This window comes from Herpailurus yagouaroundi, unplaced genomic scaffold (assembly GCF_014898765.1).
Source record: "Herpailurus yagouaroundi ecotype Mexico unplaced genomic scaffold, PumYag 255, whole genome shotgun sequence".
Classification (NCBI taxonomy): Eukaryota; Metazoa; Chordata; class Mammalia; order Carnivora; family Felidae; genus Herpailurus; species Herpailurus yagouaroundi.
The window spans coordinates 734,494-761,117 of NW_024412472.1; the positions used below are offsets into that span (position 1 = coordinate 734,494).

The 26,624-nt window shown below is 38.3% G+C and overlaps 2 protein-coding genes across 3 annotated transcripts; both read right to left on the reverse strand.

Moving 5' to 3' along the window:
• Window positions 1-8,694: 8,694 nt before the first annotated feature.
• On the reverse strand, window positions 8,695-9,699 carry LOC121021137 (olfactory receptor 56A3-like). The gene has a single exon (XM_040461357.1). It carries the CDS (start codon window positions 9,697-9,699, stop codon window positions 8,752-8,754), a length of 948 nt encoding a protein of 315 aa, XP_040317291.1. The 3' UTR covers window positions 8,695-8,751.
• Window positions 9,700-22,983: 13,284 nt separating this feature from the next.
• On the reverse strand, window positions 22,984-26,359 carry LOC121021136 (olfactory receptor 56A3-like). 2 transcript variants are annotated; one of them, XM_040461356.1, is made up of 2 exons: window positions 26,326-26,359; window positions 22,984-23,894 (listed from the first exon to the last, which is right to left on the reverse strand). In XM_040461356.1, exons 1-2 carry the CDS (start codon window positions 26,357-26,359, stop codon window positions 22,984-22,986), a joined length of 945 nt encoding a protein of 314 aa, XP_040317290.1. The 2 variants fall into 2 exon arrangements, with proteins under 2 accessions (XP_040317290.1, XP_040317289.1); XM_040461355.1 differs by lacking the exon at window positions 26,326-26,359 and having other exon boundaries at window positions 22,984-23,931.
• Window positions 26,360-26,624: the final 265 nt, after the last annotated feature.

Genomic DNA, 26,624 nt, shown 5'->3' on the forward strand with positions numbered 1-26,624 from the left:
TTTGGGTGCTCCACATTTGGCGCATAAATATTTACAATTGTTAGGTCTTCTTGGTGGATAGCCCCTTGATTATGATATAATGCCCTTCTGCATCTCTTGATACAGTATTTCTTTTAATGTCTAGATTGTCTGATATAAGTATGGCTACTCAGGCTTTCTTTTGTTGACGATTAGCATGATAGATGGTTCTCCATCCCCTTACATTCAATCTGAAGATGTCTTTAGGTCTAAAGTGGGTCTCTTGTAAACAGCATATAGATAGATCTTATTTTCTTAACCATTATGTTACCCTATGTCTTTCGATTGGAACATTGAGTCCATTGATGTTTAGAGTGAATACGGAAAGTTACGAATTTATGGCCATTATGTTGCCTGTAGAGTTGCAGTTTCTGATGGTGTTCTCTGGTCCTTTCTAAGCTTTGATGCTTTTGGTATGCATATCTTGGTATGTTGCAAGTTTCAAAATGGTGTGTCTTGGTGTTGACATGTTTTTGTTGACTTTTAGGGGAGTTCTCTGTGCCTCTTGGACTTGAATGCCTGTTTCTTTCTTCAGACTGGGGATGTTCTCAGCTCTATTTTTTTTCAAATAAAACTTTGGTCTCTTTTTCATGCTCTTCTGTAACTCCTATCGCACAGGTACTGTTGTGCTTAAGGAATCACTGAGTTTCCCAAGTCTATGTTTGTGATCTAATAGTTTTCTTTCCCTCTTCTTTTCAGCTTCAGTATTTTCCATAATTTTATCTTCTGTATCACCTATTTATTTTTCTGCTTCTTCAATCATCATTATGATTACATCCAGTCAGTTTTGCATCTCAGGTATAGAGTTTTTTATTTTGGCCCGACTAGTTTTTAGGTCTTTTATCTCTGCAGCAGGGGCTTCTCTGCTGTCTTCTATGTATTTTTCAAGCCCAGCAAGGATTCTCACAACTGTTGTTCTAAATTCTTGTTCAGATTGCTTCTGAACTGTTTTGCTTCTACCTGTTTTGAGCCAATCCCTCTTTGTGGTTTCTTCTTGATCTTTATTTTGGGGAGAATTCTTCCATCTTGTCATTTTGTCTAGGTTTCTCTTTTGCATGTTATGAAAGCTTGTTCATGTTTACGGCTCCTGAGAATAATGGTATATTAAGAGGCAGTCATAGAGTGTCCAGGGCCTAGCACTTCAGAAAGTATTTCTGGTGTTATCTGTGTACACTCTGCTATTGTGATTTGTTTGCTCTTTCCCCCGAATCAGTCCTCTGCAGAGTTCCTCCTTGCTTACACTGGGGGGTTTTGGGACCTTTAACTAGGTGTGGCTTGATTTGTTTGTTAAAATAATCCTGATTTGAAAAAAAAAAAAGCCTGATCCAAAAAAATGGAAAAAGAACAAAAAACCTGAACAAACAAAAACCTATAAGCCTGATTCCAAAGAAAAATAAATAAAGAAAGAAAAAAATAAGACTAATCCAAAAATCTGATAAAAGGACACCAAAACCCCCCAAACAAATGAACGAAAAACTATAAGCCTGATTAAAGAGAACTCTATGATCAGTAGACTTCATGCATGCGGGGGTGCCTGTGTTGGTCCTGTGGGTGAGAGGCCCATTGCACTGGCTCATAGTCAGACCTGCCCTTGTAAAGATGTCCTGCAGGGCACATCGGGGCAGGGTTTGGTGTGACTTCAGCTTCCACTGGAGGTGCTGTGCTGCTCACTGAAGTCCAACCACACTGGTGGGGGTGGGGGGAGATGGTGCCACCCTGCTCTTTCTTCCCTGGGGTGGGGAGCTCATGCCTTCCACTGATCAGAGAGCCCTCACAGACAAGCAAACAGTCTCCCCTCCTGTGTCTCAAACCTCCATTAGATCCTTGCCCTCAACCCATCTGTGCCTGGGCTGTTGACATGGCTGGCATGACAGCTCTCCTATGTTTTATCTCTGGTGCGTGTCCGGATTTTATAACTCCAAATCTTAAAGGACCTGGCAAGATACAGACCCACTGCCCTCTTCCCAAGGTGAACCTCACAGTGCTGCACCTGGTGCTGTTCTGTCCCAGAAAGGCAGTCGCACTGCTGCGCAGGTGCCTGGAGTTTATGGTGAAGCAGAGCATCTGCCTGTGTCTTTGTCACCTGCTGTTAAGACTGATCATAGGCTCCAGCTGTGTCTTTTGTCCTTGTGGAGTCAATATACCCTCTTCCAAATGCAGTCCAGGAAGGGGAACCTGCGACCCAGAGGATCCCCATCCCATGGTGTCAGCTATCTGCTCCCAGGCCTCAGGCCTCCTCTTCTGAAGCACTGTGACCCACCTGAATTGACTCCAGGGAATGGTAAGGACTTCCAAAACCTAGGAATTTGATCTCTGCTTTTTACAAGAACTTTCTGGAGTTCTTCCCAGTCCCCCAGACAGCGGTTTTGGGGGAGTGCTTTTATTGCATTAACCTGATGAGATGCTGCCTGTCTCCCATCTCTCCTCATCTCAAAAAGAGCTCCCTACCCTCCATGGCACCATGGCTTTTCTCTCCCCCAATTCCTGTGTCCACACCTCATACCTGCCTGGTTCTCTCTCTCAAACTATGCAGACTGTTCTCCCAGTCCTCAAATTGATTTACTAGGTGTTCAAAATTTGAAGTTGATCTAGCTGTGTTCAAGGGATGAGCAAGCCCTGGGTCCCTCAGCTACTCCAGCTTAACTCCTCCAATGTCTGTTACTTCTTCAACCACAGACATTTGCTATGTGGATGTGATTAGAACCCATTCATGGCTTCTTTTACTCTATATGGCAGAATAGCTGCAACAAACTACGTGGCCTTAAAAATCTGGGCTTTTGAAAGAAAATTTCTACTGTTCTCAGTGCTAGTATTTAATATATGCTTCTTTCTATTATCAGTCAGCCTTCAGATAATATTATTCTATTTCATATATAAGATATGAATTTATAAAGGTTTATTTCCATTTGACCCCTCCATATCATTCTTCTATTTTTACCACACATTTTATTTCTACATAGTTTATAAAGTCTAATACATTGTCACTATGTTTTTCTCCCCTACTTCCTCTCTGTCTATGCTTTCAATGACCAAGTATATGAATACTAGACTGGTTAATATTATATCTGTCATCAGGTCACTCTACTTTTTTTTTTTTTTCAGCATCATTTCTCTATGTTTTTTAGTTTAAATAGTTTACATTTCTTTTTTTTTTTCAACTTTTATTTATTTTTGGGACAGAGAGAGACAGAGCATGAACGGGCGAGGGGCAGAGAGAGAGGGAGACACAGAATCGGAAACAGGCTCCAGGCTCTGAGCCATCAGCCCAGAGCCCGACGCGGGGCTCGAACTCACGGACCGCGAGATCGTGACCTGGCTGAAGTTGGACGCTTAACCGACTGTGCCACCCAGGCGCCCCTAAATAGTTTACATTTCTATACCTTTAAATTCTTTGTTTTTTTTTCCCCCTATACTGTCAAATCTGCTATCAAAGTCTGTGTACAGGCAGCACCAGTTTTAAGAATTGAAACATTGACTATATCATACATTGCAAGTACCCCCATATTCATATATACAAAATAGAGCTCACAAAATTCAAGCAAGATTTAAATTACACAAAAAGGAAAATATAAACAAGTACTTTTGTAATTACAAGACATTTGAAAACTCTCACTGACAAAGGACAATGTGTCCTGCATCCTGGAATTAGATAGCTACTTTATTTCTAGGTTTTAGTGTGTGCAGTCAGATCTAATATTCTGTGACTTGTCTCAGCTTTCCCCCATATGGCATCTAATCTAAGCATGCTGGGTTCATAGTATAATTATTTGAATAATATTTTGGAAGTTAGAGGTCTTAGCATTGAATTATCATTTCTATTAGACTGTACTGTGATACATTTTCTCTGGATTGTGCCTGGTTCTGATGAAGGGAATCCTGTTTTTCAGCCCCTATTTCCTCTGTATAACTTTGTGGGTTTTTTTTTTTCATTTTTTTCATTTTATTTATTTATTTTTGAAATTTATTGTCAAATTGGTTTCCATACAACACCCAGTGCTCATCCCAAAAGGTGCCCTCCTCAATACCCATCACCCACCCTCCCCTCCCTCCCACCCGCCATCAACCCTCAGTTTGTTCTCAGTTTTTAAGAGTCTCTTATGCTTTGGCTCTCTCCCACTCTAACCTCTTTTTTTTTTTCCTTCACCTTCCCCATGGGTTTCTGTTAAGTTTCTCAGGATCCACATAAGAGTGAAACCATATGGTATCTGTCTTTCTCTGTATGGCTTATTTCACTTAGCGTAACACTCTCCAGTTCCATCCACGTTGCTACAGAGGGCCAGATTTCATTCTTTCTCATTGACACATAGTACTCCATTGTGTATATAAACCACAATTTCTTTATCCATTCATCAGTTGATGGATATTTAGGCTCTTTCCATAATTTGGCTATTGTTGAGAGTGCTTGTATAGCTTCGGTTTATAGGATTGTGTTACTTCCTTGGCTCAAACTCAAGTTCCTAATGCAATATTCTGCCTAGTCCTTCAAATCCTATTCCGTATTTGGGTCCTGACTTTTTGCCAAGTGGCCACTGCCACTTAGGCCTCTACCTTAGCTTCTCTTTGGCTATGTCTTTCCTACATATTAACATTTCCCTTTGCTTCTTGGACTTCTCCTTCCTCCAAGCACAGGCCGTTTGCACTTATAAACATGGACCTTGACTGTCCTGCTCATTACTGCAACCCCAGCACCATAACAAAGATGTCTATATTAGGTATCAGTGAATATTTTGCAGATAATATAATATGGACTGTTGGCCTGAAGGGCCATTACCTTTCTCTGTTGTGCTCTGCATTGTTCTTCTGGCACAATTTCTGGTGTCAGCTGTGTCTGCCCCCAAAGATTTGTCTTTCTCTGCACGTTGAAGGAAGGGTCCAATTGTGGGTAATAAGTAAGTAAACTGAAAAGTCTCACAACAAAATCTGAGCTGTAACATTTTGTGGATATGGGTATTAGGTTTTAAGAGACTGTTTTTCCTACTCATATGTTTTACTGAGTAATTATACCATTTACACTATTAAGCATTTCATATAAAATATACTTTATTAAAATAATAGAGTTGAAAATAACTAATTTAAAATACTCATACATATGTACCTGTAAATAGTGTTATGAGTAGTTTAAGTAATGACAGAGTATGATTATTAACATCTAACTTTTTATAAACCTTTGACACTATCATCTGTTGCTTCCCCTAGCACTAATATTCCTGTCTTATCATCAGTAAAGTCTTTATTTACATTTTTTCTTAGTTTCTGTAACTTCCAAGGTTTACATATGACCTTCTTTTTTTCTTTCTTTCTCTTTCTTTCTTTCTTTCTTTCTTTCTTTCTTTCTTTTTGAGAAAGAGAGAGAAAGAGAGAGAGAGAGAGAGAGAGAGAGAGAGAGAGAGAGAGAGAGAGAATGGCAGAAGGAAAGGGAGAGAGAAAGTCGCAAGCAGGCTCTGCACTGTCAGCACAGTGTTTGATGCAGGGCTTGATGCCAGGAACTGTGAGATCATGACCTGAGCCAAAATCAAGAGGAGGACGCTTAACCAACTGAGCCACCCCGGTGGCCCTATATGGTTGTATTTCAAATCTGTTGCTCCAGGATTTGAGGACTGTGTATTGTAAAAAGCAATAGATGGGTTTTCTCTTACTTTACCCTTCTCACACTGGTCTTTAAGACATGAGCACTCATGTAATGCAAGATTTTAAGACAGGGAAATCATTATTCATCCTCTAAAACACTGGCTTCCTTTCCTCCATATGGAAAAACATAAAAAAAAACAAAGTCACAGCCAAGAAGAAACAATATTGTTTTAATTCTTTTCCAAGAAGGATACATTTTTCCTCAGTTCAATTGCTCTCCTACCCATTTTTCATTTGCCTTTTGAAGCTGTATGTCTAGTGCTGAACTGATCCATATATTACCTACTAGTCACATGTGGCTGTTGAGCACCTGAAACTCAGTTGTCCTGACTGAAATATGCCATAAATGTAAAATACATACTGGATTTCAAAGACCTGGAATACCTAAAAAGAATATAAAATATGTTATTATATAACATTTTTACTTTTTACAGTTTATTTTCTTTTTATAGATTAATGTGGCTACTAAAATGTTTAAAATTAAGTATGTGGCCCACATTGTTCTGGACAGCACTGTTTTAGTATCAATTATTTTAGTGGGATAAAGCCATTGTTAATCTGTTCAACTTATCAAATGGATCTGTCAGTACTTCTTTGATGTGAGCCATAAATGTGTATAAGTTGCATATAAACACAACAATGCAAAACTTTCAAAAATATAGGTTTTAAATATAAAGATTTTGCTAGTCTACTTTGGAAGACATGGCTTATGCCAAATTTTCTCAGTCTTGGGTGGTATATGCTTTAAATCCCCTGATGTAGCCTTTTTCATGCATTCAATGTTCAAGTTTTCTAACAGCTAATTGGAGAGCTCTGGGTTTGTTATACAATGTGACCCTAGTAGAGATTAGTCCTGAAAGTTTTTAGTTCCTTGATGAGAAGATGTTAATATATGATAGTGTTTGAACTAGTAGATTTTAATTAGCTCCTTAGAGATAGTAGGATAAATTTACTTTAGCATATTATATCTTCATATTCATAAGACCTTCCTGTTGCTCTCCAGTTTTTACATTTTAAACCATGTCATTTTGTTAAAGTTTAAATGTGCAAGAGAATGGGATTTTGGGGAGTTCTTTTTCAAGTGACAAAGAAAGAGGTTATTTATGGTATGAACCTAATTGGATCTTGACTTTTTTTTTTTACTTTTGAGAAACATATTATTCCTAAATAGAATGTTGATTATGTACTTCTAAGTATTGTATTGTATTGTATTTATTTATTTATTTATTTGTTGAGGATGAGAGAGAGAGAGAGAGAGAGAGCATATGAGCAGAGGAGGGACAGAGAGAGAAAAGGAAAGGGAGAATCCCAAGCAGATTTCTCAATGTAGAGCCATATGGGAGGCTCAGTCCCTCAAACCGTGAGTTCATGACCTGAACTTAAATCAAGAGTCAGATGCTTAACCAACTGAACCACCCAGGCTTCTCTTAACTATTATTTCTTAATTATGTGTGTACAGGTTTATTTTTCAAATAGTAGCTCATAGTGATATCCAGAAGCAGAGGAATGAAACACCAATTTATTATTCTTCACTGTGAGATGGAGAAGATGAAGAAACAGAGTTGTGCTGAGTGAAAGCTTGAGTAGTCTAAAGATGAATCCAGGTGCTCAGTTAAGGCTGAAAGACCCAGGTTTAGGGGGGAGTATTGATTTAGACTGTTAAGAGATTTTCCTTCCATGGTCTAAACAAGGAAACACACTGATAAGTTGTTATTGAGGCACAAAAGCTCATATTTAGAAAGGATATTCTGGGGTGCCTGGGTGGCTCAGTTGGTTAAGCATCCGACTTCAGCTCAGGTCATGATCTCACACTCCATGAGTTCAAGCCCTGCATCAGGTTCTGTGCTGACAGCTTGGTGCCTGGAGCCTGCTTTGGATTCTGTGTCTCCCTCTCTCTCTGACCCTCCCCTGCTCATGCTCTGTCTCTCTCTGTCTCTAAAAAAAATTAAAAAGCAAGTATATTCTAAAACAAATTGTTCACTATTCTCAGGGGTAGCCAATGAGTATATACCATGAAACACAATGAGAACACCTAATTTGTTCCCAAAGACCCCCTTTTTTTGGTAGTTGTGCAGGACTTACAATTCAAACCTTAAGTCTCTATCTAGTGCTTAGAAACTGTACAGTTAATATGAAAACAATGTTCAGATATTATATTTTCCATATTTAAATTATTATTACAGGATGATACATAACAACACTCGCAAACTTTTTTTTTTAGTTTTTATTTTATTTGAGAAAGAGAGCGTATGCAAGTGAGTGAGGGGCAGAGAGAGCGAGAGGGAAAGAGCGATAACCAGAACTCACCTGAAGTGGGGCTCAAGCTCACCTGATGTGGAATTGGAACTCACGAACCATGAGATCACTACCTGAGACTGAATCAGATGCTTAACTGACTGAGCCACCCAAGTGCCCAATTCTTGCAATCTTTAACTCATCAGAGGAACTGTATTTTGATACCATAAATTTTGACAGCCTGGATCCAAAAGATAAACGTCCAAAGCACAAACCTTTGGGGAGGAAAATTTATGAGTATCTCAAATCTAATCAAATACATTGCTAATTGTTGCACAAGTAACAAATCCATCCAAAAACCCTGTCCTCTTACAAACCTCATTTTGAATCATCACCCAAATGGAGACTCAATTAGGATCAGCAGTAATGATCCATCATTTAGGACTGAAATTTCACGCCTATGTCTTTGTCTTTAATATGCTCCCTTATGTGGAAATAAGAATAAGAATGCATTACATATTATACAACTGTAAGCCAAAATGTCCACAGTTGTATATTCAACTCCAAAGGCATGACATATTAACAGCTGTATACTCAGGAACATAAATTTCTCACTTCAGAACCTGTCCCCCAAGGATTCCCAGTATTTTGTCAAAATAGGATATTTTGGGGGAAAATCAAAAGGGGTCAATGATAGTCCTAAGGGAGAAGTGAGAAAAAAAAAGAAATTACAATGAAACGTAAGTTTTATTAAAGAAGACACGTTATTCAATTTACCCACTTTGAGATTGCAACTCGTGGATGTGAATATCAACCCCCTCACCCATTATTGATTCAAAACTCAGGAATGCAGAGATCCTGTTGTCCTTATTAGCACCCTTTCTTTAATAATCTCTGGATTCCTTGCTTGATCTCCTGGGTTCGCACCCCATACACAATGGGGTTGAGGGCTGAGAAGATAACATGGTGGAGGATGTTGAGCAAGACTGGCACATCAGGGGAGACTTTCTTCTTCACCACAAGAGTGAGCACGAAGACCAGCAGGATGGTGCTGAAGAAGAGGATAAGGATGAAGTGGGAGCCACATGTGCTCAGGGCCTTGGCCACAGCACCCTCTGCCTTGAGTCTCAGCACCGCTCGCAGTATGAGGGTGTAGGAGAGAAAGATGAGGATGAGGTCAGATCCTAGCACAGTCCATCCTATAGCAAACTGGTAAAGGCGATTGATGGTGACATCATCACAGGAGAGCCTGGAGACAGACATATTGGTGCAGATGCAGTTCTCAATGACCTTTCTCCCACAATAATGGAGTCGGGATGAGAGAATGGGGATAGGCATTGTAACAATACTACTCCTGGCCAAAATAAAGACAGCAGCCTTGACTACAAATTGGTCAGTGATGATGGATGGGTACCTCAGTGGGTGACAGATAGCCACATAACGGTCATAGGCCATGACCATGAATGTACAGGACTCCATGGCAAAGAAGCCATTCATGATGAACATCTGGAGGAAGCAGGCATAGAAACTGATGGACTTGAGGTCAAACCAGATGATAGCTAGGACCTTGGGAATGACAGTGAGACTGAGTATGATGTCCAGCAGGGAGAGGATGCTGAGTAGATAGTACATGGGCTCATGCAGAGAGGCTTCCAGCCATATGGTGATCAGGAGAACAATATTGGCCACCATGGCCAGGAAAAGGAGGAGACTGAGTGGCAGGGACAACCAGAGCTGCCAGGTGTGGGACCTGACAAAACAATTCAGGAGGAAGTCTGAAACCTCAGAGGAGATGGTGCCATTTTGGTGTGATGTCATATTTTGTCATATATTTCTACAATTCTTGTAGTGGTCTGTAAAATTAGGATAAAAATTAGCTAGTGACACATGACACATGGATTTAGAACAATTTGCTTCACCTAGGTGACATGCTTGAGTCCTAGCAAGTCATCCAGAGTCATGTGAATTCATCTGTTTGTCCTTTGTGCCATGCTACTGGGATAATCCTATCAATTTAAGCAGTATAGAGGACTGAGGATATATGGTTTGTTTAGACATGTTTGATTTGTTCAAACATGTTATTTCTTTGCAGAAACTAAAGAGAAGGAGAGAATTGCCTAGAAAACTACTTTTGGACTGGTGTGTCCCAAATTGTTCTTATAAGTTTCTTCCTTTTGTGTTTTATTCTTTAATTATCATATAGACTACCACATGATAACTGAAGTGTAATAATATACGCAGACAAGTAGTACAGCCTGGCAAAATTGGCATTCAGATAAGTGTCCCTAGCTTTCCCTGCCACTCCTGTTCTGAGTTTTCAGCTGTAGTTTGCATTAATTACAGATTTAAACAATGATGCCCTGCAGATAAAGTACTTAATCTTCATAATCTGTAAACAGTCATTTAATGAGGTAGGTGAGGATCTTGCCAAATAGTCAAATTTTTCCTCCTCTATACATCTTCACATTTGTAGGATTCTTAACTTTGGAAAGAAAGAAACTTAAGAGGAAAAGGAGAAATTTCACATAGCTATGTGAGACCCATACCTGCTATCAGAAAAGGTGAAAATCTGTTCTGGTTGCAATAGTGTGATGAAGTCTTAACTTTAAAGATTAGCATCCCATTTTAATTTTATTTTTCCATCTTCAGTATAATGATCCAGGTACACATTTCTCTGTTTCCAAGCACAATTCAATGTTGCCATGTTCTCTTATCACTTAATATCCTCCCCTGGCATTCTGTTAGGTGCTAGGATCACAACATTGAAAAAGACTGTCCTTACTCTCAGGAGGTAAAAGGAAACCATTCAGGGGGCAATGAGTAATAATAAGAACAAATGACAGGTCTTGACAAACTATTAGGAGAGTGAAGGAGAGGCTGAGTAACTCTGATATGGGACAAGGTACAAGGGACATTGGCTGGTGAAACAATGTAAATATAGTGAGGTGCTTCTCTCCTTTACATTAAGGGTGAAGGATTCCAATATGGTTGTCCCCCTGAATTGTGAAAGAGATTTGAAAGATGGCTGTAGTCTGGTCAAAGGTAAGGATCAGGTCTTTGTGGGGTACTTCAAATCTCTCAGTCCATTGTAGCTAATCTGTCTACATGCACCAAGGCCTCTGTTAAACCATTACTTTATAGGTTTAGAAACACTTTTTCATTAGAGGTTTTAAGTACTTCCCTGTTTATTACTCTTTAGGCTCACTATACAACATAAATTGCATATTAATTTGGGAACTTTTACCATTTCTTCTAACTGTACTGAAATATCCTAGGACTTCATCCCTTTCGAGTTATTTAGCATGTAGTGAGATATGTTATAATATCACATTACCAAAAAGGAATTTATATCTCACAACCTTAACCACCCACTACTGTATTACACTGATCTTCCTGCTTAATACAGTTGTGTTGGAGCATTTTCTAGGATTCCTCTGGATCTCATGAAAAATTGTATGATAATGTGTTTACCCCATCAATTCTATAAAAAAGAAAACAGCTTCATGCATGATACAATGAATGTTTTTGATAACTGAATCTGATGGAGGAGAAATAGTGTTGGAATGGGGACAGGGTGGCAATGAGGGAAGTTACAATAAAACTGTGAACTCAAAGATGAATGATATTTTCATACCTTTAGTAATTTTTTTTCTTGGGGTTGTTCAAATAGGGTTTTTTTTTTGTTCCAGTTAGGATTTTCTGTTCCCCAGTGGCAGTTCCAGTCTTGCTCACCTGGCTGCTGTTAGATTCTCTGCATCAGGAGACCCTGTTAGTGTCTGGGACTTACTCTCAGAGGGGGAATAGGTCATTCCCTTCCAGGGTTCCTCTATTCTCTTTGATCCTCTGCTTTCCTAAGCAAGGGTTTGTGCAGCTGGCACCTGCCAGGCATGGATCTCACATGATAAGTAGAAGAGATTTAGATGGCTTTCCAATTCTTTTTCTCTTGCTAATAGAATAAGTAATGACTGGCGATTTGGAGATGAATTTTAAACATATTTCATGTGTGACTCATAACATTCTGAAGTACGTAGGTTAAGTTGACCACTTTAACAATTTATCTTTTGAAATGGGCAAATTGAAATTCATTGATATTGTGTATATTTTCACAGTTTAATTAGTAGGGTTTGGATGTGGAAGAAATGAAAGTTAGGTCTAAAGCCAGTGAATATATGAATACATCTGTTTCCTGTGTCACCAAAGTGTGTAGAAATACATATCTTATCTGGCATTTTGTTTTATATGTTTTTAGGTTTCTCTCTCTCATCTCCATGCACATGCCCATAAAATCCTCAGGCACTTTTCCAGAAATCTGGAATCTCTCTTTTCCTCACACTTACTATTTTGACTCCTGGTTTCACTGCTCTGAATGCAATTTTCTTCTTAGTTTTCTTTTATGTTGTGTCCGATAGTACTGTTTATTATTATTATTATTATTAGTAGTAGTAGTAGTAGTAGTAGTATTGTCAGGACCACATAACTCCAGAAACTCAGACAGAACTTGAACCATTTCTCCCAAATATTGTTTAGGAAATTATTGAGTGCAACCAGTGACAGGTACCTCAGTTATCTTCTGGGCATAATTTTTTGTTTTTACAGCATAGCTTGTAGAAATTCTTTAGATTGAGCTTAATCTGAAGAACTACTTTATTACTCCCTCTGATCCCCAATTGTGGTCTCTGTCTTCAACCTCTAATGTTAGCTAGATTTAATTTAATTCCTCCACCATGATTCAAGCATTTGTAGGCAGATATTTTGCCCTAAAGTCCCTGTGTTTCAATATGTACAGTTGATAACTCCAAATCATCTAAACTAAGCTGCAGATAATGCCCTTTCCAGACTCCCATTCCCATTCATCTCCTGTGGACAAAGTCCTGCGTATTTGCCTCTCTGGTACCACCCAGCAAAAGACCCAAAAAGGCAAGAGGGGGCAGAAGGGAAAGTCCCTTCGCACAGGTTCTTATTTGTGCTTCCTGACGTGAGACAGGGTTCAGTCTCTACTACCCTGTTTTCAGATTACTTCAGCAGTACTGACTCCGGAATGGAAAGGAGCACTGATCTGATGGAAGAGAAAGGTGTCTCCTCTCCCCATCCCCAGTGCTCTGGCTAATCTTGATATAGCTGCTTCTCAGGCACCCTCTATACCCAGACTCACTTACAGAGGATGTGAAGCTGGGGTCCACTGATATCGGAGTTCTGGTTAGTTCCTGAAATATCTGGGGGTAGTTATAACTCCAGAGCCTAAGGGATTTTACCTTCTGGGAACTTCTCCAATCCCTTCTTCCTTGTTCTTAAAAGATCCTCTTAGGACAGACAAGCAGGCAGGTTGGAGAAAAAAATGATTTTCTTTCTCTGTAAAATCAAGGAGATTCTTTTTTCAAGTTACTGTAGCATTATTATCATTATGATGCCATCATACAAGTCATGATAAGTTAACATCAATCCATTTGATAGTATGGTTTGGGAGGTATCTATCTAACAATCATGTGGACGAAGCCCATAATAACTTCTGAGTGAGCTTATTGGACCCATGGAGGGCACAAGGGTTAGTATCCAAAATCTATAAAGAAGTTATCAAGCCCAACACCCCCCAAAACAACAACCCAGTTAAGAAATGGAAGGAAGACATGAATAGACACTTTTCCAAAGAAGACATCCAGACAGCCAACAGACACATAAAAACAGTCTCAATTTCACTCATTATCAGGGAATTACAAATCAAATACACAATGGGACACCATTTCACACCTATCAGAATGGCTAAAATTAACGACACAAGAAACAACAGGTGTTTTTAAGGATGCAGAGAAAGGGGAACTCCCTTACCCTGTTAGTGGGAATGCAAACTGTTGCAGGTGCTCTGCAGGACAGTATGTAGGGTCCACAAAAAACTAAGAAGAGCACTACCCTATGAGCCTACATTTGTACTATTAGGTATTTCCCTAAAGGATACAAAAATGCTGATTCGAAGGGGTATATGCACTCCAATAATTATAGCAGCATTGTCAACAATAGCTAAACTATGGAGAGAGCTCAAATGTCCATTGACTGATAAATGGATAAACAAGATGTGGCATATATATATATATATATATATATATATATATATGTATATATATATATAATGGAATATTACTCAGCCATCAAAAAGAGTGAAATCTTGCCATTTGCAATGATGTAGATGGAGCTTGAATGTATCATGTTAAGAAAATAAGCCAACCAGAGAAAGACAAATACCATATGACTTCACACTTTTATGGAATTGAAGAAATAAAACAGTAGAGCACATGGAAAGTGGAGGAAAAAGAGAAGGGGGGAAACAAACCACAAGAGATTCTTAGTGATAGAAAACTAAGGGTTGCTGGTGGGTGGAAGAGGGGCTAGATAGGTGATGGGTATTTTTTTTTTTCAACGTTTATTTATTTTTGGGACAGAGAGAGACAGAGCATGAATGGGGGAGGGGCAGAGAGAGAGGGGGACACAGAATCGGAAACAGGCTCCAGGCTCTGAGCCATCAGCCCAGAGCCCGACGCGGGGCTCGAACTCACGAACCGCGAGATCGTGACCTGGCTGAAGCCGGACGCTTAACCGACTGCGCCACCCAGGCGCCCCAGGTGATGGGTATTAAAATGAGCACTTGTGATGAGCACAGGGTTTGGTATGTAAGTGATGAATCACTGAATTCTGCTCCTGAAACCAATATTGCATTGTATGTTAACTAAGATTTAAATTAACAAAAATAATTTAACAAATAATCCTGTGAAAATGCAATGTGTCTTTCAAAGTCAAAATCCTACAGTGATTTTTGCTGTATTGAAAGACTTTTCAAATAGGATGTATCTACAACTGTATGCTAGGGAACACAATTTATTTTTCATTTTCATTTTGAGACTCATGAGAATTATTTACATCCTCAAATTATGGGAGCAAGCATCATGAGTTTCTTTTTCGTTCTTATTTTTCATTTTAAAAAATTGATTACAGCCTACACACAATGTTGCATTACTGTCAGATGTACAACATAGTGATTCGACGAGTGTATACAGTTATGCTGTTCTCACCACAGGTGCAGCTACCACCTACCACCTGTGTTCTACCACTGTAGAATACAATTACAGTACCCCTGACCAAGGGTGATGGTGTGCCATCAGCATCAGTCTTTTTAAAGGCTTTATTTTGCTTTATTTTTATTTCTCTGTCAACTGCATATCTCAACTTCACTCCTATTTCTCTTCTGTTTAGAAAAGTGAAAGCTCCAGTGTTCTTAAAATATGTCTTTCTAATTAATCTCATGTATGCTTATGCAACTACATGTTCATCTATTGGAGGATGATTTGGATATTGGATTTTATAAATGATATGGGATCATAAATCTGATCTTATTCTTTGTGTTCACACAACACTAAATCTTAACAACTGTCCATGTTGTTCTGTGTAAGTCATTCTTTTTGATTGCTGTTCAATTCCCATGATATGTATTTTCTTTTTTTATGTAAGTAGTCAACACCAAAATGACTTACAATTAACTCTTAACAATATTGTTACTGTTAATATATTTGTATGCTTCTCTTAGAGTCCTTAGAGTGTGTGTAGGAATGGTTTGTGTTTTCACTTATAGCATACAAAAATATTTAATTTTACTAGGAATTACCAAATATCTCTCCAAAATATTTAAAAATCTCACTGGAAATTTCTGACGTGTATTTTCACATTCCTTATACCATTTGATGTGACCTTTAAAAAATAATCTAGATGAATATGTTACTACTTTTTTTTATATTTAAAAATTTTTAAGTTTATCTACCTGTTTTTGAGAGGAAGAGAGTGAGGGAAGGGCAGGGAGAGAAGGATAGAGAGAGAATCCTAAGCAGAAATCATGCTGCTAGTGCACAGTCCAACACAGGGCTAGATCTCAGGATCCACAAGATAATGACCTAAGCCCAAATCAAGAGTTGGATGCTTAACCAACTGAGCCACCTAGGTACCCCTTAAAATTTTTAAAAATTTTACTTAAAGAGAGAGCTTCAGTCAGGGAGAGTGGCAGATGGTGAGAGAGAGAATCTCAAGTAAGCTCCAAAATCAGTGCCGAGCCCGATGCAGGGTTCAGTCTAAGGGATCTTGGGGTCATAGCCTGAGGCAAAACCAAGAGTCAGAAGCTTAACTGACTGAGCCACACAGATGCCCCAATTTTAGCCAGTCTGACAGCTGTGAGGTGGTGTCTCACTATGGTTTTGATTTGTGTTTCTCTGGTGATTAGTGATGTTGAGCATCTTTTCATGTGTCTATTAGCCATCTGGATGTCTTTAGAAAAATGTCTCTTCATGTCTTCTGCTCATTTCTTCACTGGATTATTTGTTTTTTGGGTGTTGAGTTTTTATAAAGTTTATTTATTTATTTTGAAAGAGAGAGAGAGAGAGAGAGAGAGAGAGAGAGAGAGAGAGAGGAAGCAGAGGAGGGGCATAGAAAGAGGAAGACAAAATCCCAAGCAGACTTCATGCCAACAGTGTGGATGTGGTGCTCAATGAACCATGAGATCATGACCTGAGCTGAAATCAAGAGTCAGACGCTTAACCATCTGAGCCACCCTGGTGCCCCGAGTTTGATACTTTATAGATTTTGGATATAAACCCTTTATCAGATATATCATTTACAAATAACTTCTCCCATCCATCTGTTGCCTTTTACTTTTGTTGATAGTTTCCTTTGCTATGCAGAAACTTTTTACTTTGATAAATCCCCATAGTTTTATTTTTGCTTTAGTTTCCATTGCCTCAGAAGACCTATCTAGTAAGAAATTGCTCCAGTCGACATCAAAGAGGTTACTGCTTGTTTCCTCCTCCAGTATTTTTATGGTTTCCTGTCTCACATTTAGGTCTTTTATCCATTTTGAATTTATTTGTGTGCATGATGCAACAAAGTAGTCCAGTTTCATTCTTTTGCATATTGCTGTCCATTTTCCAGCACCATTTGTTGAAAAGACTGTCATTTTACCGTTGGATATTCTTTCTTGCTTTGTTGACAATTAATTGCCCCTATAGTTGTGGATCCATTTCTGGGTTTTCTGTTCTGTTCTAGTGATCAATGTGCCAGTTTTTGTGCCAGTACCATACTGCTTTGATCACCACAACTTTGTAATGTAATTTGAAATCTGGAATTGTGATGCCTTCAGGTTTGGTTTTCTTTTTAAGATTGCTTTGGCTATTCAGGGTACTTTGTGGTTCCATACACATTTTAGGATTATTTGCTGTAGCTCTATGAAAAATGCTGTTAGTGTTTTGATAGGAATTGCATTAAATTTGTATGTTGCTTTGGGTAATACAGACATTTCAAAAATATTTTTTCTCCCATCGATATTTTTTCTTCCAATGAGCATCAAATGCTCATTTCCACTTCCATTTCCTTGTGTAAATTTGTATGTTGCTTTGGGTAATATAGACATTTCAAAAATATTTTTTCTTCCATAGATATTTTTTCTTCCAATGAGCATCGAATGCTCATTTCCACTTCCATTTCCTTGTGTCATTTTCAGTTTCTTTCATCAATATTTTATGATTTTCAGAGTACAGGTCTTTCACCTCTTTGCTTAGGTATATTCCTAGATATCTCATTATTTTTGGTGCAATTGTAAATGAGATTGATTCCTTAATTTCTCTTTCTGCTGCTTCTATATTAGTGTACAGAAATATAACACTGTACATTTAATTGTGTCCTACAATTTTACTCAATTTGATTTTCAGTTCTCGGAATATTTTGGTGGAGTCTTTTGGGTTTTCTATATAGAGAATTATGTCATCTGCAAATAGTGAAAGTTTTACTTCTTCTTGATGTGGAAATGTTGGGGTTCAAAGCCAGTGGCCAAGAAAGAATTCTTGAGATGTCTTTGGTGCAAAAAGGTGGTTTAATTAAAGCACGGGGATAGTACCCATGGGCAGAAAGAGCTGCACTGGGGTCGTGATGGGTGACTGATTGTATAACTTCAAATAGGGAGAGCACAGGTCTCTATTTTGGAAACAAGGTTTCCAGGACACTTAGGGGTCTAGCTATTGTTGGAAAAAGGTCATTTATTGCTGTTTAATAAACCCTCAGACATGAGACCCTTCAGATATGTATCAGTGGGCCTTTGCTTGGAGGATGTTTGCCAACATACATCTTGGGGCGTAGAGGTAAAGCAAGTTTCCAAAGGCATTTCTATATGTTTAAAGTAGACTCACAAGATTGTGGGGGTTGGGATAATGTTAAGCTAAGATTGCCTTTTGCTCTTAGCAAAGTGTCAACATTGAGGCAGCTGAGTTTCTAGAGGAAGGTGACTCTGCATGTCTAAAGGACTTATCAGTGGCCTTTAAGTTGAAAGAAAAATTTAACTTTTTCTTTTGCCTTTGTTTCTGACATCAGTCCTTGGTGATTTGGATGCCTTTTATTTCTTTTTGTTGTCAGATTTCTGAGGCTAGGGCATCCAGTACTAAGTTAAATAACAGTGGTGAGTGGACATCTCTGTCTTGTTCCTGACCATAGGGGAAAAGCTCTCAGTTTTTCCCTGTCGAGGATGACGTTAGCTCTGGGTGTTTCACAGATAGCCTTCATTATGTTGAGGATATTTCCCTATAAATATACTTTGCTGGGCATTTTTATCATGAATGGATGCTGTACTTTGTCAACATAAATGTAAAATACACACTGGATTTCAAAGACCTAGCATACATAAAAAGAATGTAAAATATGTTAGTATTAAATTCTTTTGTATGTATTATGTGTTGAAATTATGTTTTAGATATTGGATTCAACAAAACACATAATTAAGTTCAATTTAATTTCTTTTTATAGTTTACAGTGGTGACTAAAACATTTAAAATTAAGGATGTGGCTCACATTGGACAGCACTGTTTTAGTATCAATTATTTTAGTGGGATAAAGCCGTCATTAATCTTTTGAACTTCTCAAATGGATCTGTCAATACTGCTTTGATGTGAGCCATAAATGTGTAAAAGCTGCATATAAACACAACAATGTAAAACTTTCAAAAATATAAGTTTTAAATGTAAAGATTTTACTGTCTAGTTTGGAAGACAACACGTGTCAAATTTTCTCAGTCTTGGGTGGTATATGCTTTAAATCCCCTGATGTAGCCCTTTTCATGCATTCAATGTTCAAGTTTTCTAATAGCTAATTGGAGAGATCTTGGTTTGCTATGCAATATGACCCTGGTGGAGATTAGTCCTGAAAGTTTTTGGTCCCTTGATGAGCAGATAACTTCACATTAGCACATTATATCATATTTGTAAGACTTTTCTGTTGGTATCCAGTTACATGCTCTTTATTTTTTTATTAATTTTAATTTTAATTTTAAATTTATTTTCATCCAAGTTAGTTAACATGTAGTGTAATAATGATTTCAGGAATAGAATTTAGTGATTCATCACTTTACATATAACACCCAGTGCTCATCCCAGCAAGTGTCCTGCTTAATCCATCCCCCCATCCAAAACTCCACCAGCAACCCTCAATTTGTAATCTGTATTTAAGAGTTTCTTATGGTTTGTCTCCCTCTCTGTTTTTATATTATTTTTGCTTTCCTTCCCTTATGTTCATCTGTCTTATTTCTTAAATTCCACAAATGAGTGAAATCATATGATATTTGTCTTTCTCTGACTGGCTTATTTTGCTTAGCGTAACACACTTTAGGTCCATCCATGTTGTTTCAAATGGCAAGATATCATTCTTTTTGATCACTGAGTAATGTTTCATCATATATATGTGTGTATATATATATATATATATATATATACATATATATATATGGAATATATACACATGTGTATACATACTACATCTTCTTTATCCATTCATCAGTCAATGGGACATTTGGGCTCTTTTCATACTTTGACTATTGTTGATTGTGTAACTATGAACATTGGGGTGCATGGGCCCCTTCAAAAAAGCATAACTGAATCCTTTGGATAAATACCTAGTAGTGCAATTGCTAGGTCATAGGGTAGTTCTATTTTAATTTTTTTGAGGAATTTCCATATTGTTTTCCAGAGTGGCTGCACCAGGTTGCATTCCCACCAGCACTACAAAAGGGTTGCTCTTTCTCCATATCCTCAGCAACTTATGATGTTGCCTGAATTGTTCATATTCTTACAGGTGTGAGGTGGTATCTTATTGTGGTTTTAATTTGTATTTCCCTGATGATGAGTGATGTTGAGCATTTTTTCATGTGTGTGTTAGCAATCTGGATGTCTTCTTTGGAGAAGTGTCTGTTCATGTTTTTTGCCCATTTCTTCACTGGATTATTTGGTTTTTGGGTGTTGAGTTTGATAAATTACTTATAGATTTTGGATACAATCCCTGTATCTGTTATTTCATTTGCAAATATATTCCCCCATTGTTTCAGTTGCCTTTTAGTTTTGCTGATTGTTTCCTTAGCTGTACAGAAGGTTTTTATCTTGATGAGGTCCTAATAGTTCATTTTTGGTTTTGTTTCCCTTGCCTCTGGAGACATGTTGAGTAAGAAGTTGATGTGGCAGAGGTCAAAGAGGTTGTTATCTGTTTTCTCTTCTAGGATTTTGATGGATTCCTGTGTTATGTTTAGGTCTTTCATTCATTTTGAGTTCATTTTTGTGTATAGTGTAAAAATGTGGTCCAAGTTTATTCTTCTACATGTCACTGTCCAGTTTTCCCAACACCATTTGCTGAAGAGACTGTATTTTTTCCATTGGATATTCTTTCCTGCTTTATCGAAGATTAGTTGGCTATACATTTGTGGGTTTGTTTCTGGGTTCTCTACTCTGTTCTATTGATTGATGTGTCTGTTCTTCTGCCAGTAACATACTGTCTTGATGATTACTGCTTTTTAATATGGCTTGAAGTCCAGAGTTGCAATGCCCCAGCTTTGGTTTTCCTTTTCAGGATTGCTTTGGCTGTTTGGGGTCCTGTCTGGATCCATACAAATTTTAGGATTGTTTGTTCTAGCTCACTGAAGAATGCTGGTGTTATTTTCATAGGAATTGCGCTAAATATGTAGATTGATTTGGGTCATATTAACATTTTAACAATATTTGTTCTTCCAATACATAAGCATGGAATGTTTTTCCACTTTTTAAGTCGTCTTTAAAAAAATTTTTAATGTTTATTTATTTTTTGAGACAGAGAGAGACAGAGCATGAACGCGGGAGGGCCAGAGAGAGAGGGAGACACAGAATCTGAAGCGAGCTCCAGGCTCTGAGCTGTCAGCACAGAGCCCGATGCGGGGCTGGAACTCACAGAGCGGGAGATCATGACCTGAGCCAAAGTCGGATGCTTAATCGACTGAGCCACCCAGGCGCCCCCCCTATTTTAAATTTTTTTTTTAACGTTTATTTATTTTTGAGACAGAGACAGAGCATGAACGGGGGAGGGCCAGAGAGAGAGGGAGACACAGAACCTGAAGCAGGCTACAGGCTCTGAGCTGTCAGCACAGAGCCCGTAAGTCGTATTTTAAACCAAATAATTTTTTAAGGTTGAAATGTGTGAGAGAATGAGATTTTGGAGAGCTCTTTTTCAAGTAACAAAGAAAAAGGTTATCTATGGCATGAACCTAATTGTATCTTGACATTGTTTTTTCTTTCTGTTTTTTTTTTTTTTTACTTTTGATAGTTATCCCCAATAAAATGTTGATTATGTTCTTTTAACTATTGATTCTTAATTATGTCAGTACCTGTTTTTGGTGTTTGTTCTTTTTTCCAATAGTAGCTCATAATGGTATTTAGAAGAAGAGGAATGAGATACCAATTCATTGTTCTTTATTGTGAGACAGAGAAGAACAAGAAATGGACAGTTTTGCAGAATGAAAACTTAAGTAGGCCCAGGATGAATCAATGAAGGCTAAGAGGCCTAGATTTTGGGGACAGTATTGGCATTAGACTGTTGAGAGATTTTCCTTCCATGATGAAACAAGGAAACACACTTATGAGTTGTTATTAAGGTGCAAAAGCTTATATTTAGAAAGAATCTTTTAAAATAAAATTTTCACTATTCACAAGGGTAACAGATGAGTAACATGAAACACAATGAGACCACCTAATTTGTTCCCAAGAACCCAACTTTTTGTGTAGTTGTGTAAGCCTTACATTTCAGACCTTTAACTCTCTATCTAGTGCTTTCTTATGTTGTCCGGTAACTTACTACATATAGATATGCCTTATTCCATTCCTCATTCTCTCCCATTGAGAAAAATATGTTCTTGGAACTCATATTGTATTACCACTAACCATAGTTTTAGCTCCTGACAGCAACAAAATTCTATTTTTGTGTATTCATATCTGAAGAATTACCAGGACACAAAGTATCTTTAGATACTGTACAATTAACATGAAAATAATGTTCAGATATTATATTTTTGATATTTAAATTATTATTACTGCATCATATATTACAATCCTTGCAATCTTTAACTCTTTAGCAGAGCTATCTGTGCATATCATAAAATATGACACTCTGGATCCAAAAGATAAATGTCCTCCCCTTTGGGGAGGAGAATTTAGGAATCTCTTAAATCTGATCAAACTCATTGCTAATTGTTTCACAAATGAGAAATCCAAGAAAAATCCCAGTTCTCTTGCAATGCACATTTCAAAAGATAACCCAATTACAGACCCAGTTACACATGAATAGCAATCTTCCATCATTCAGGACTGAAATTCAACTCCTATGTCTTTGTATCCAATATGCTTCCTTCTGTGGAAATAAGAATAAGAATGCATTACACATTACATAACTGTACCCCCAAATATCCACAGTTGTATATTCAAGAATGCAAAGGCATGAAATATTAACAGCTGTATATTCAGGAACATAAATTTGTCACTTCAGAACCTACCCATGGAATCTCTGTATGTTGTTAGTATAGGATAATATGTGTGGAGAAAAAAAGTAAAGTGGTCAAGGATATTGTTAAAGTAAAAGTGAGACAAAAGGAAACTTACAATGAAACTTAAATTTTATTAAATAAGACACAATATCCAATAACCAGTTTGAAATTGTAACTCATAGATAAAATTTCAGCTGAATTACCCATGATTTGATTCAAACTTAAACTATATTAGGAATAAAGAGATCCAATTATCCTTATTACCACCCTTTCTTCAGTAATCTCTGGATTCCTTGCTTGATCTCCTGGGTCCGCACTCCATAAACTATGGGGTTGAGGGCTGCGGGGATGACATGGTGGAGGACGTTGAGCAAGACTGGAACATCAGGGGAGACCTTCTTCTTCACCACATGAGTGAGCACGAAGACCAGAAGGATGGTGCTGAAGAAGAGGATAAGGATGAAGTGGGAGCCACATGTGCTCAGGGCCTTGGCCACAGCACCCTCTGCCTTGAGTCTCAGCACCGCTCGCAGTATGAGGGTGTAGGAGAGGAAGATGAGGATGAGGTCGGATCCTAGCAGTGTCCAGCCTCCAGCAAACTGGTAGAGGCGATTGATGGTGACATCATTACAGGAGAGCCTGGAGACAGACATATTGGCACAGATACAGTTTTCAATGACCTTTCTCCCACAATAATGGAGTCTGGATGAGAGAATGGGAATAGGCACTGTAGAAATAACATTCCTGGCCAAAATAAAAATGGCAGCCTTGACTACAAATTGGTCAGTGATGATGGATGGGTACCTCAGTGGATGGCAGATGGCCACATAACGGTCATAGGCCATGACCATGAATGTGCAGGACTCCATGGCAAGGAAACAGTTCATAATGTACATCTGGAGGAAGCAGGCATAGAAGCTGATGGACTTGAGTTCAAACCAAAAGATGGCCAGGACCTTGGGAATGACAGTGAGGCAGAGCACAATGTCCAATAGGGAGAGGATGCTGAGTAGATAGTACATGGGCTCATGCAGAGAGGCTTCCAGCCATATAGTGATCAGGAGAACACCATTGGCCCCCATGGCCAGGAAGAAGAGAAGGCTTAGGGGGAGGGAAAAAAAAAGTTGCCAGGTGTGGGACCTGACAAAACAATTCAGGAGGAAGTCTGAAACTTCAGAGGAGATGGTGCCATTTTGATGTGCTGTCATATTTTGTCATATATTTCTACAGCTTTCTTGTAGTGGTCTGTAAAATTAGGATAAAAATTAGCTAGTGACACATGACACATGGATTTAGAACAATTTGCTTCACCTAGGTGACATGCTTGAGTCCTAGCAAGTCATCCAGAGTCATGTGAATTCATCTGTTTGTCCTTTGTGCCATGCTACTGGGATAATCCTATCAATTTAAGCAGTATAGAGGACTGAGGATATGTGCTTTGTTTAGATATGTTTGAATTATTCAAAATTTAAGTTTAAGGAAGTTTTATATCTTTGCAGCAACTAAAGAGAAGGAGAAATTACTTGGAAACTACTTTGTGAAAGGTGAGTCTCTAAATTTGTACTCTTAAATTTCTTCCCTTTTGTGTTTTATTATTTAATTACCACCTAGACTACCACATGACAATTTAGCAATATGCACAAATGAGTAGCAGAGTCTGGCACAAAGTAAGGACTCAGGCGCATGGCCTTAGTTCTCTATGCCACCCCCCATTCTGAATTTTCAGCTATAGTTGGCTTTAATCACAGTTTGAAAAAATGATACCCTGGAATTAATGTTAGTTAATTTTCACCTTGTCTAAAATGTTATTTTAGTTCATTGGTGTTGATCCCACCAAAGAATTGCCAATATGTATTCATATATGTAGGATTCTTAGCTTCAGGGAACAAACAGTTTTAATGGAAGAATGTGCAATTCCACATAAGTGTGTGTGACAGTGGCCAAATAATTGCTGGTACATATTAACATATGTAGGATTCTTAACTTTGGTGAAGAAACAACCTTAAAAGTAGAATGTGCACATAGAAATGTGAGAATGATATGTGTCTTTAAACAAGATGAAAGTTGATTGTTCTGATTGCAATAATGTGAGGGTGATGAAGTCTACCTCAAGTCCTTTCGTTTCCTTTCTATATCCCTTTTGGTCTTCACTGTAACAATCCAGGTCCTCTTGTCTACTGGTTATGCTGTGCCTTGGTGGAGTACTCACAAGGATTGGCAGATGCTGCACATACAGTTGTTCATGAAGATAAACACCCACAGAAAAAAACATCCAGTCTTGAGTTGGTTAACAAAGGACCTTCTCCTGTCTTGGCCACTGTGTTCATTGAACTTTGTTTTTCCTTAAATTTTTCTTATTGGATACATTCACTTGTAAGTTTGAGACATAACTAATTGCACCTGAACAGCCCAGACCTTGCCACAATGACCTACAGGATGCACAACCTCATGCCACCAAATTTGAAATACTCCCTCCAAACACCACTTTCATCATTTAGGTTTGTCTTTGATCTTTCCCACCCTCTGATCTAAGTCTTTGCAAAACTCTTTGATTGCACCCTCTGATCTAACTCTTTGCAAAATTTTTACACTTCTTCTTATAGGTCAGAGCCCCCAAATTCACCATGCTCAAGAATCTTTTAATTTTCAATCATTCAGAGTATTCTTGGCAGGAATTGGGAATTAATTACATGGAAGGAAGGAATATCTTGAAATGACCATTAGAGGGTATAGCCAAATGGAAAAAAATGGCAATTCAGGCATGAGTATCCATGGAGAGGTACAGAAGAAGAAGCATATTCTCTTTGTCTCCTGAAGAACTTTAGGATAATTATAGCCCTAGGATGAAATTTCTGAGGACAACATAGGAGTGTTTTTTTATCTGTTCTTTCCACTCACTGACTCTTCTTTTCTTCTCTTTTCTCTGGATGTTACTCTGAGTTCAATCCATAACTTATCCAAAAAGCATTGAACTACCTACTCAGCCTTAGAAGTAAAATATCTGAGACCATGATGTTCTACTCTCCTCTTAAAATCTTGGATTGCAATCAGAGCTAGCCAGTGGAGCACTAGGGCTGAGGACCTAGAGCTAATGACTACAGGTTGTGGGTAGGGACAGGATGAAGAAGCCAGTGAGGTTGAAGAGCAATGATAAAATCAGAGACCCTGCAGGGTTAACTTTTATCAGACTGCAGGATAGCACTATGGAAGCCCTGTTTAAAAAAGGGGAAGGGTTGTTAGGGACCACCTAACTCCAAAACTCAGAATTGTGAGACCTCTCTCCCAAGTATCATTTCAGACATCATTGATCTAAACCAACCAGTGTGACAGATACCTCTATGATCTGTGCATAACTTTCTCTTTGTGGCAGCAATAGATTTTAGAAATTCTTTATATTGAGCTGACATAGGAGGAACAACCTTCTGACTCTCACTGACCCTCCAACTGTGATCTCTGTCCTAAACCTAAAATATGAAGTTTATTTGTTTATTTTGAGAGAGAAAGCACACAAGTCAGGGAGGGGCAGAGGGACAGGGAGAGAGAAAATCCCAAGCAGGCTCTGTACTGTCAGTGCAGTGCCTCGGTGCAGGGCTTGAACTCACGAGCTGTGAGATTATGACCTGAGCTTGAACTCATGAACTGAACCATGAGATCATAGACTCAGACACTTAACTGACTGAGCCACCCAGGTGCCCCGAGATTAAATTTCATTCCTATGCCATGATTCAAACATTTGTGGGCAGAAGATTCTTTGCCCTAAACTAAATTTTCCTATTCACATATGAAACCCCCACGTTTGCAAATCTGAGTCCCAGATGATATAGTTACCTGACTCCCTCTGTTCATTAATCTACTAGAGACAAATTCCTGCCCCTCTGCATCTCTGGCAGCACCCAGCAAA

Excerpts from the sequence above, each read along its gene's own strand:
- LOC121021137 (XM_040461357.1), bottom strand. The coding sequence starts at position 9,699 with ATGACATCACACCAAAATGGCACCATCTCCTCTGAGGTTTCAGACTTC.
- LOC121021136 (XM_040461355.1), bottom strand. The coding sequence starts at position 23,931 with ATGACAGCACATCAAAATGGCACCATCTCCTCTGAAGTTTCAGACTTC.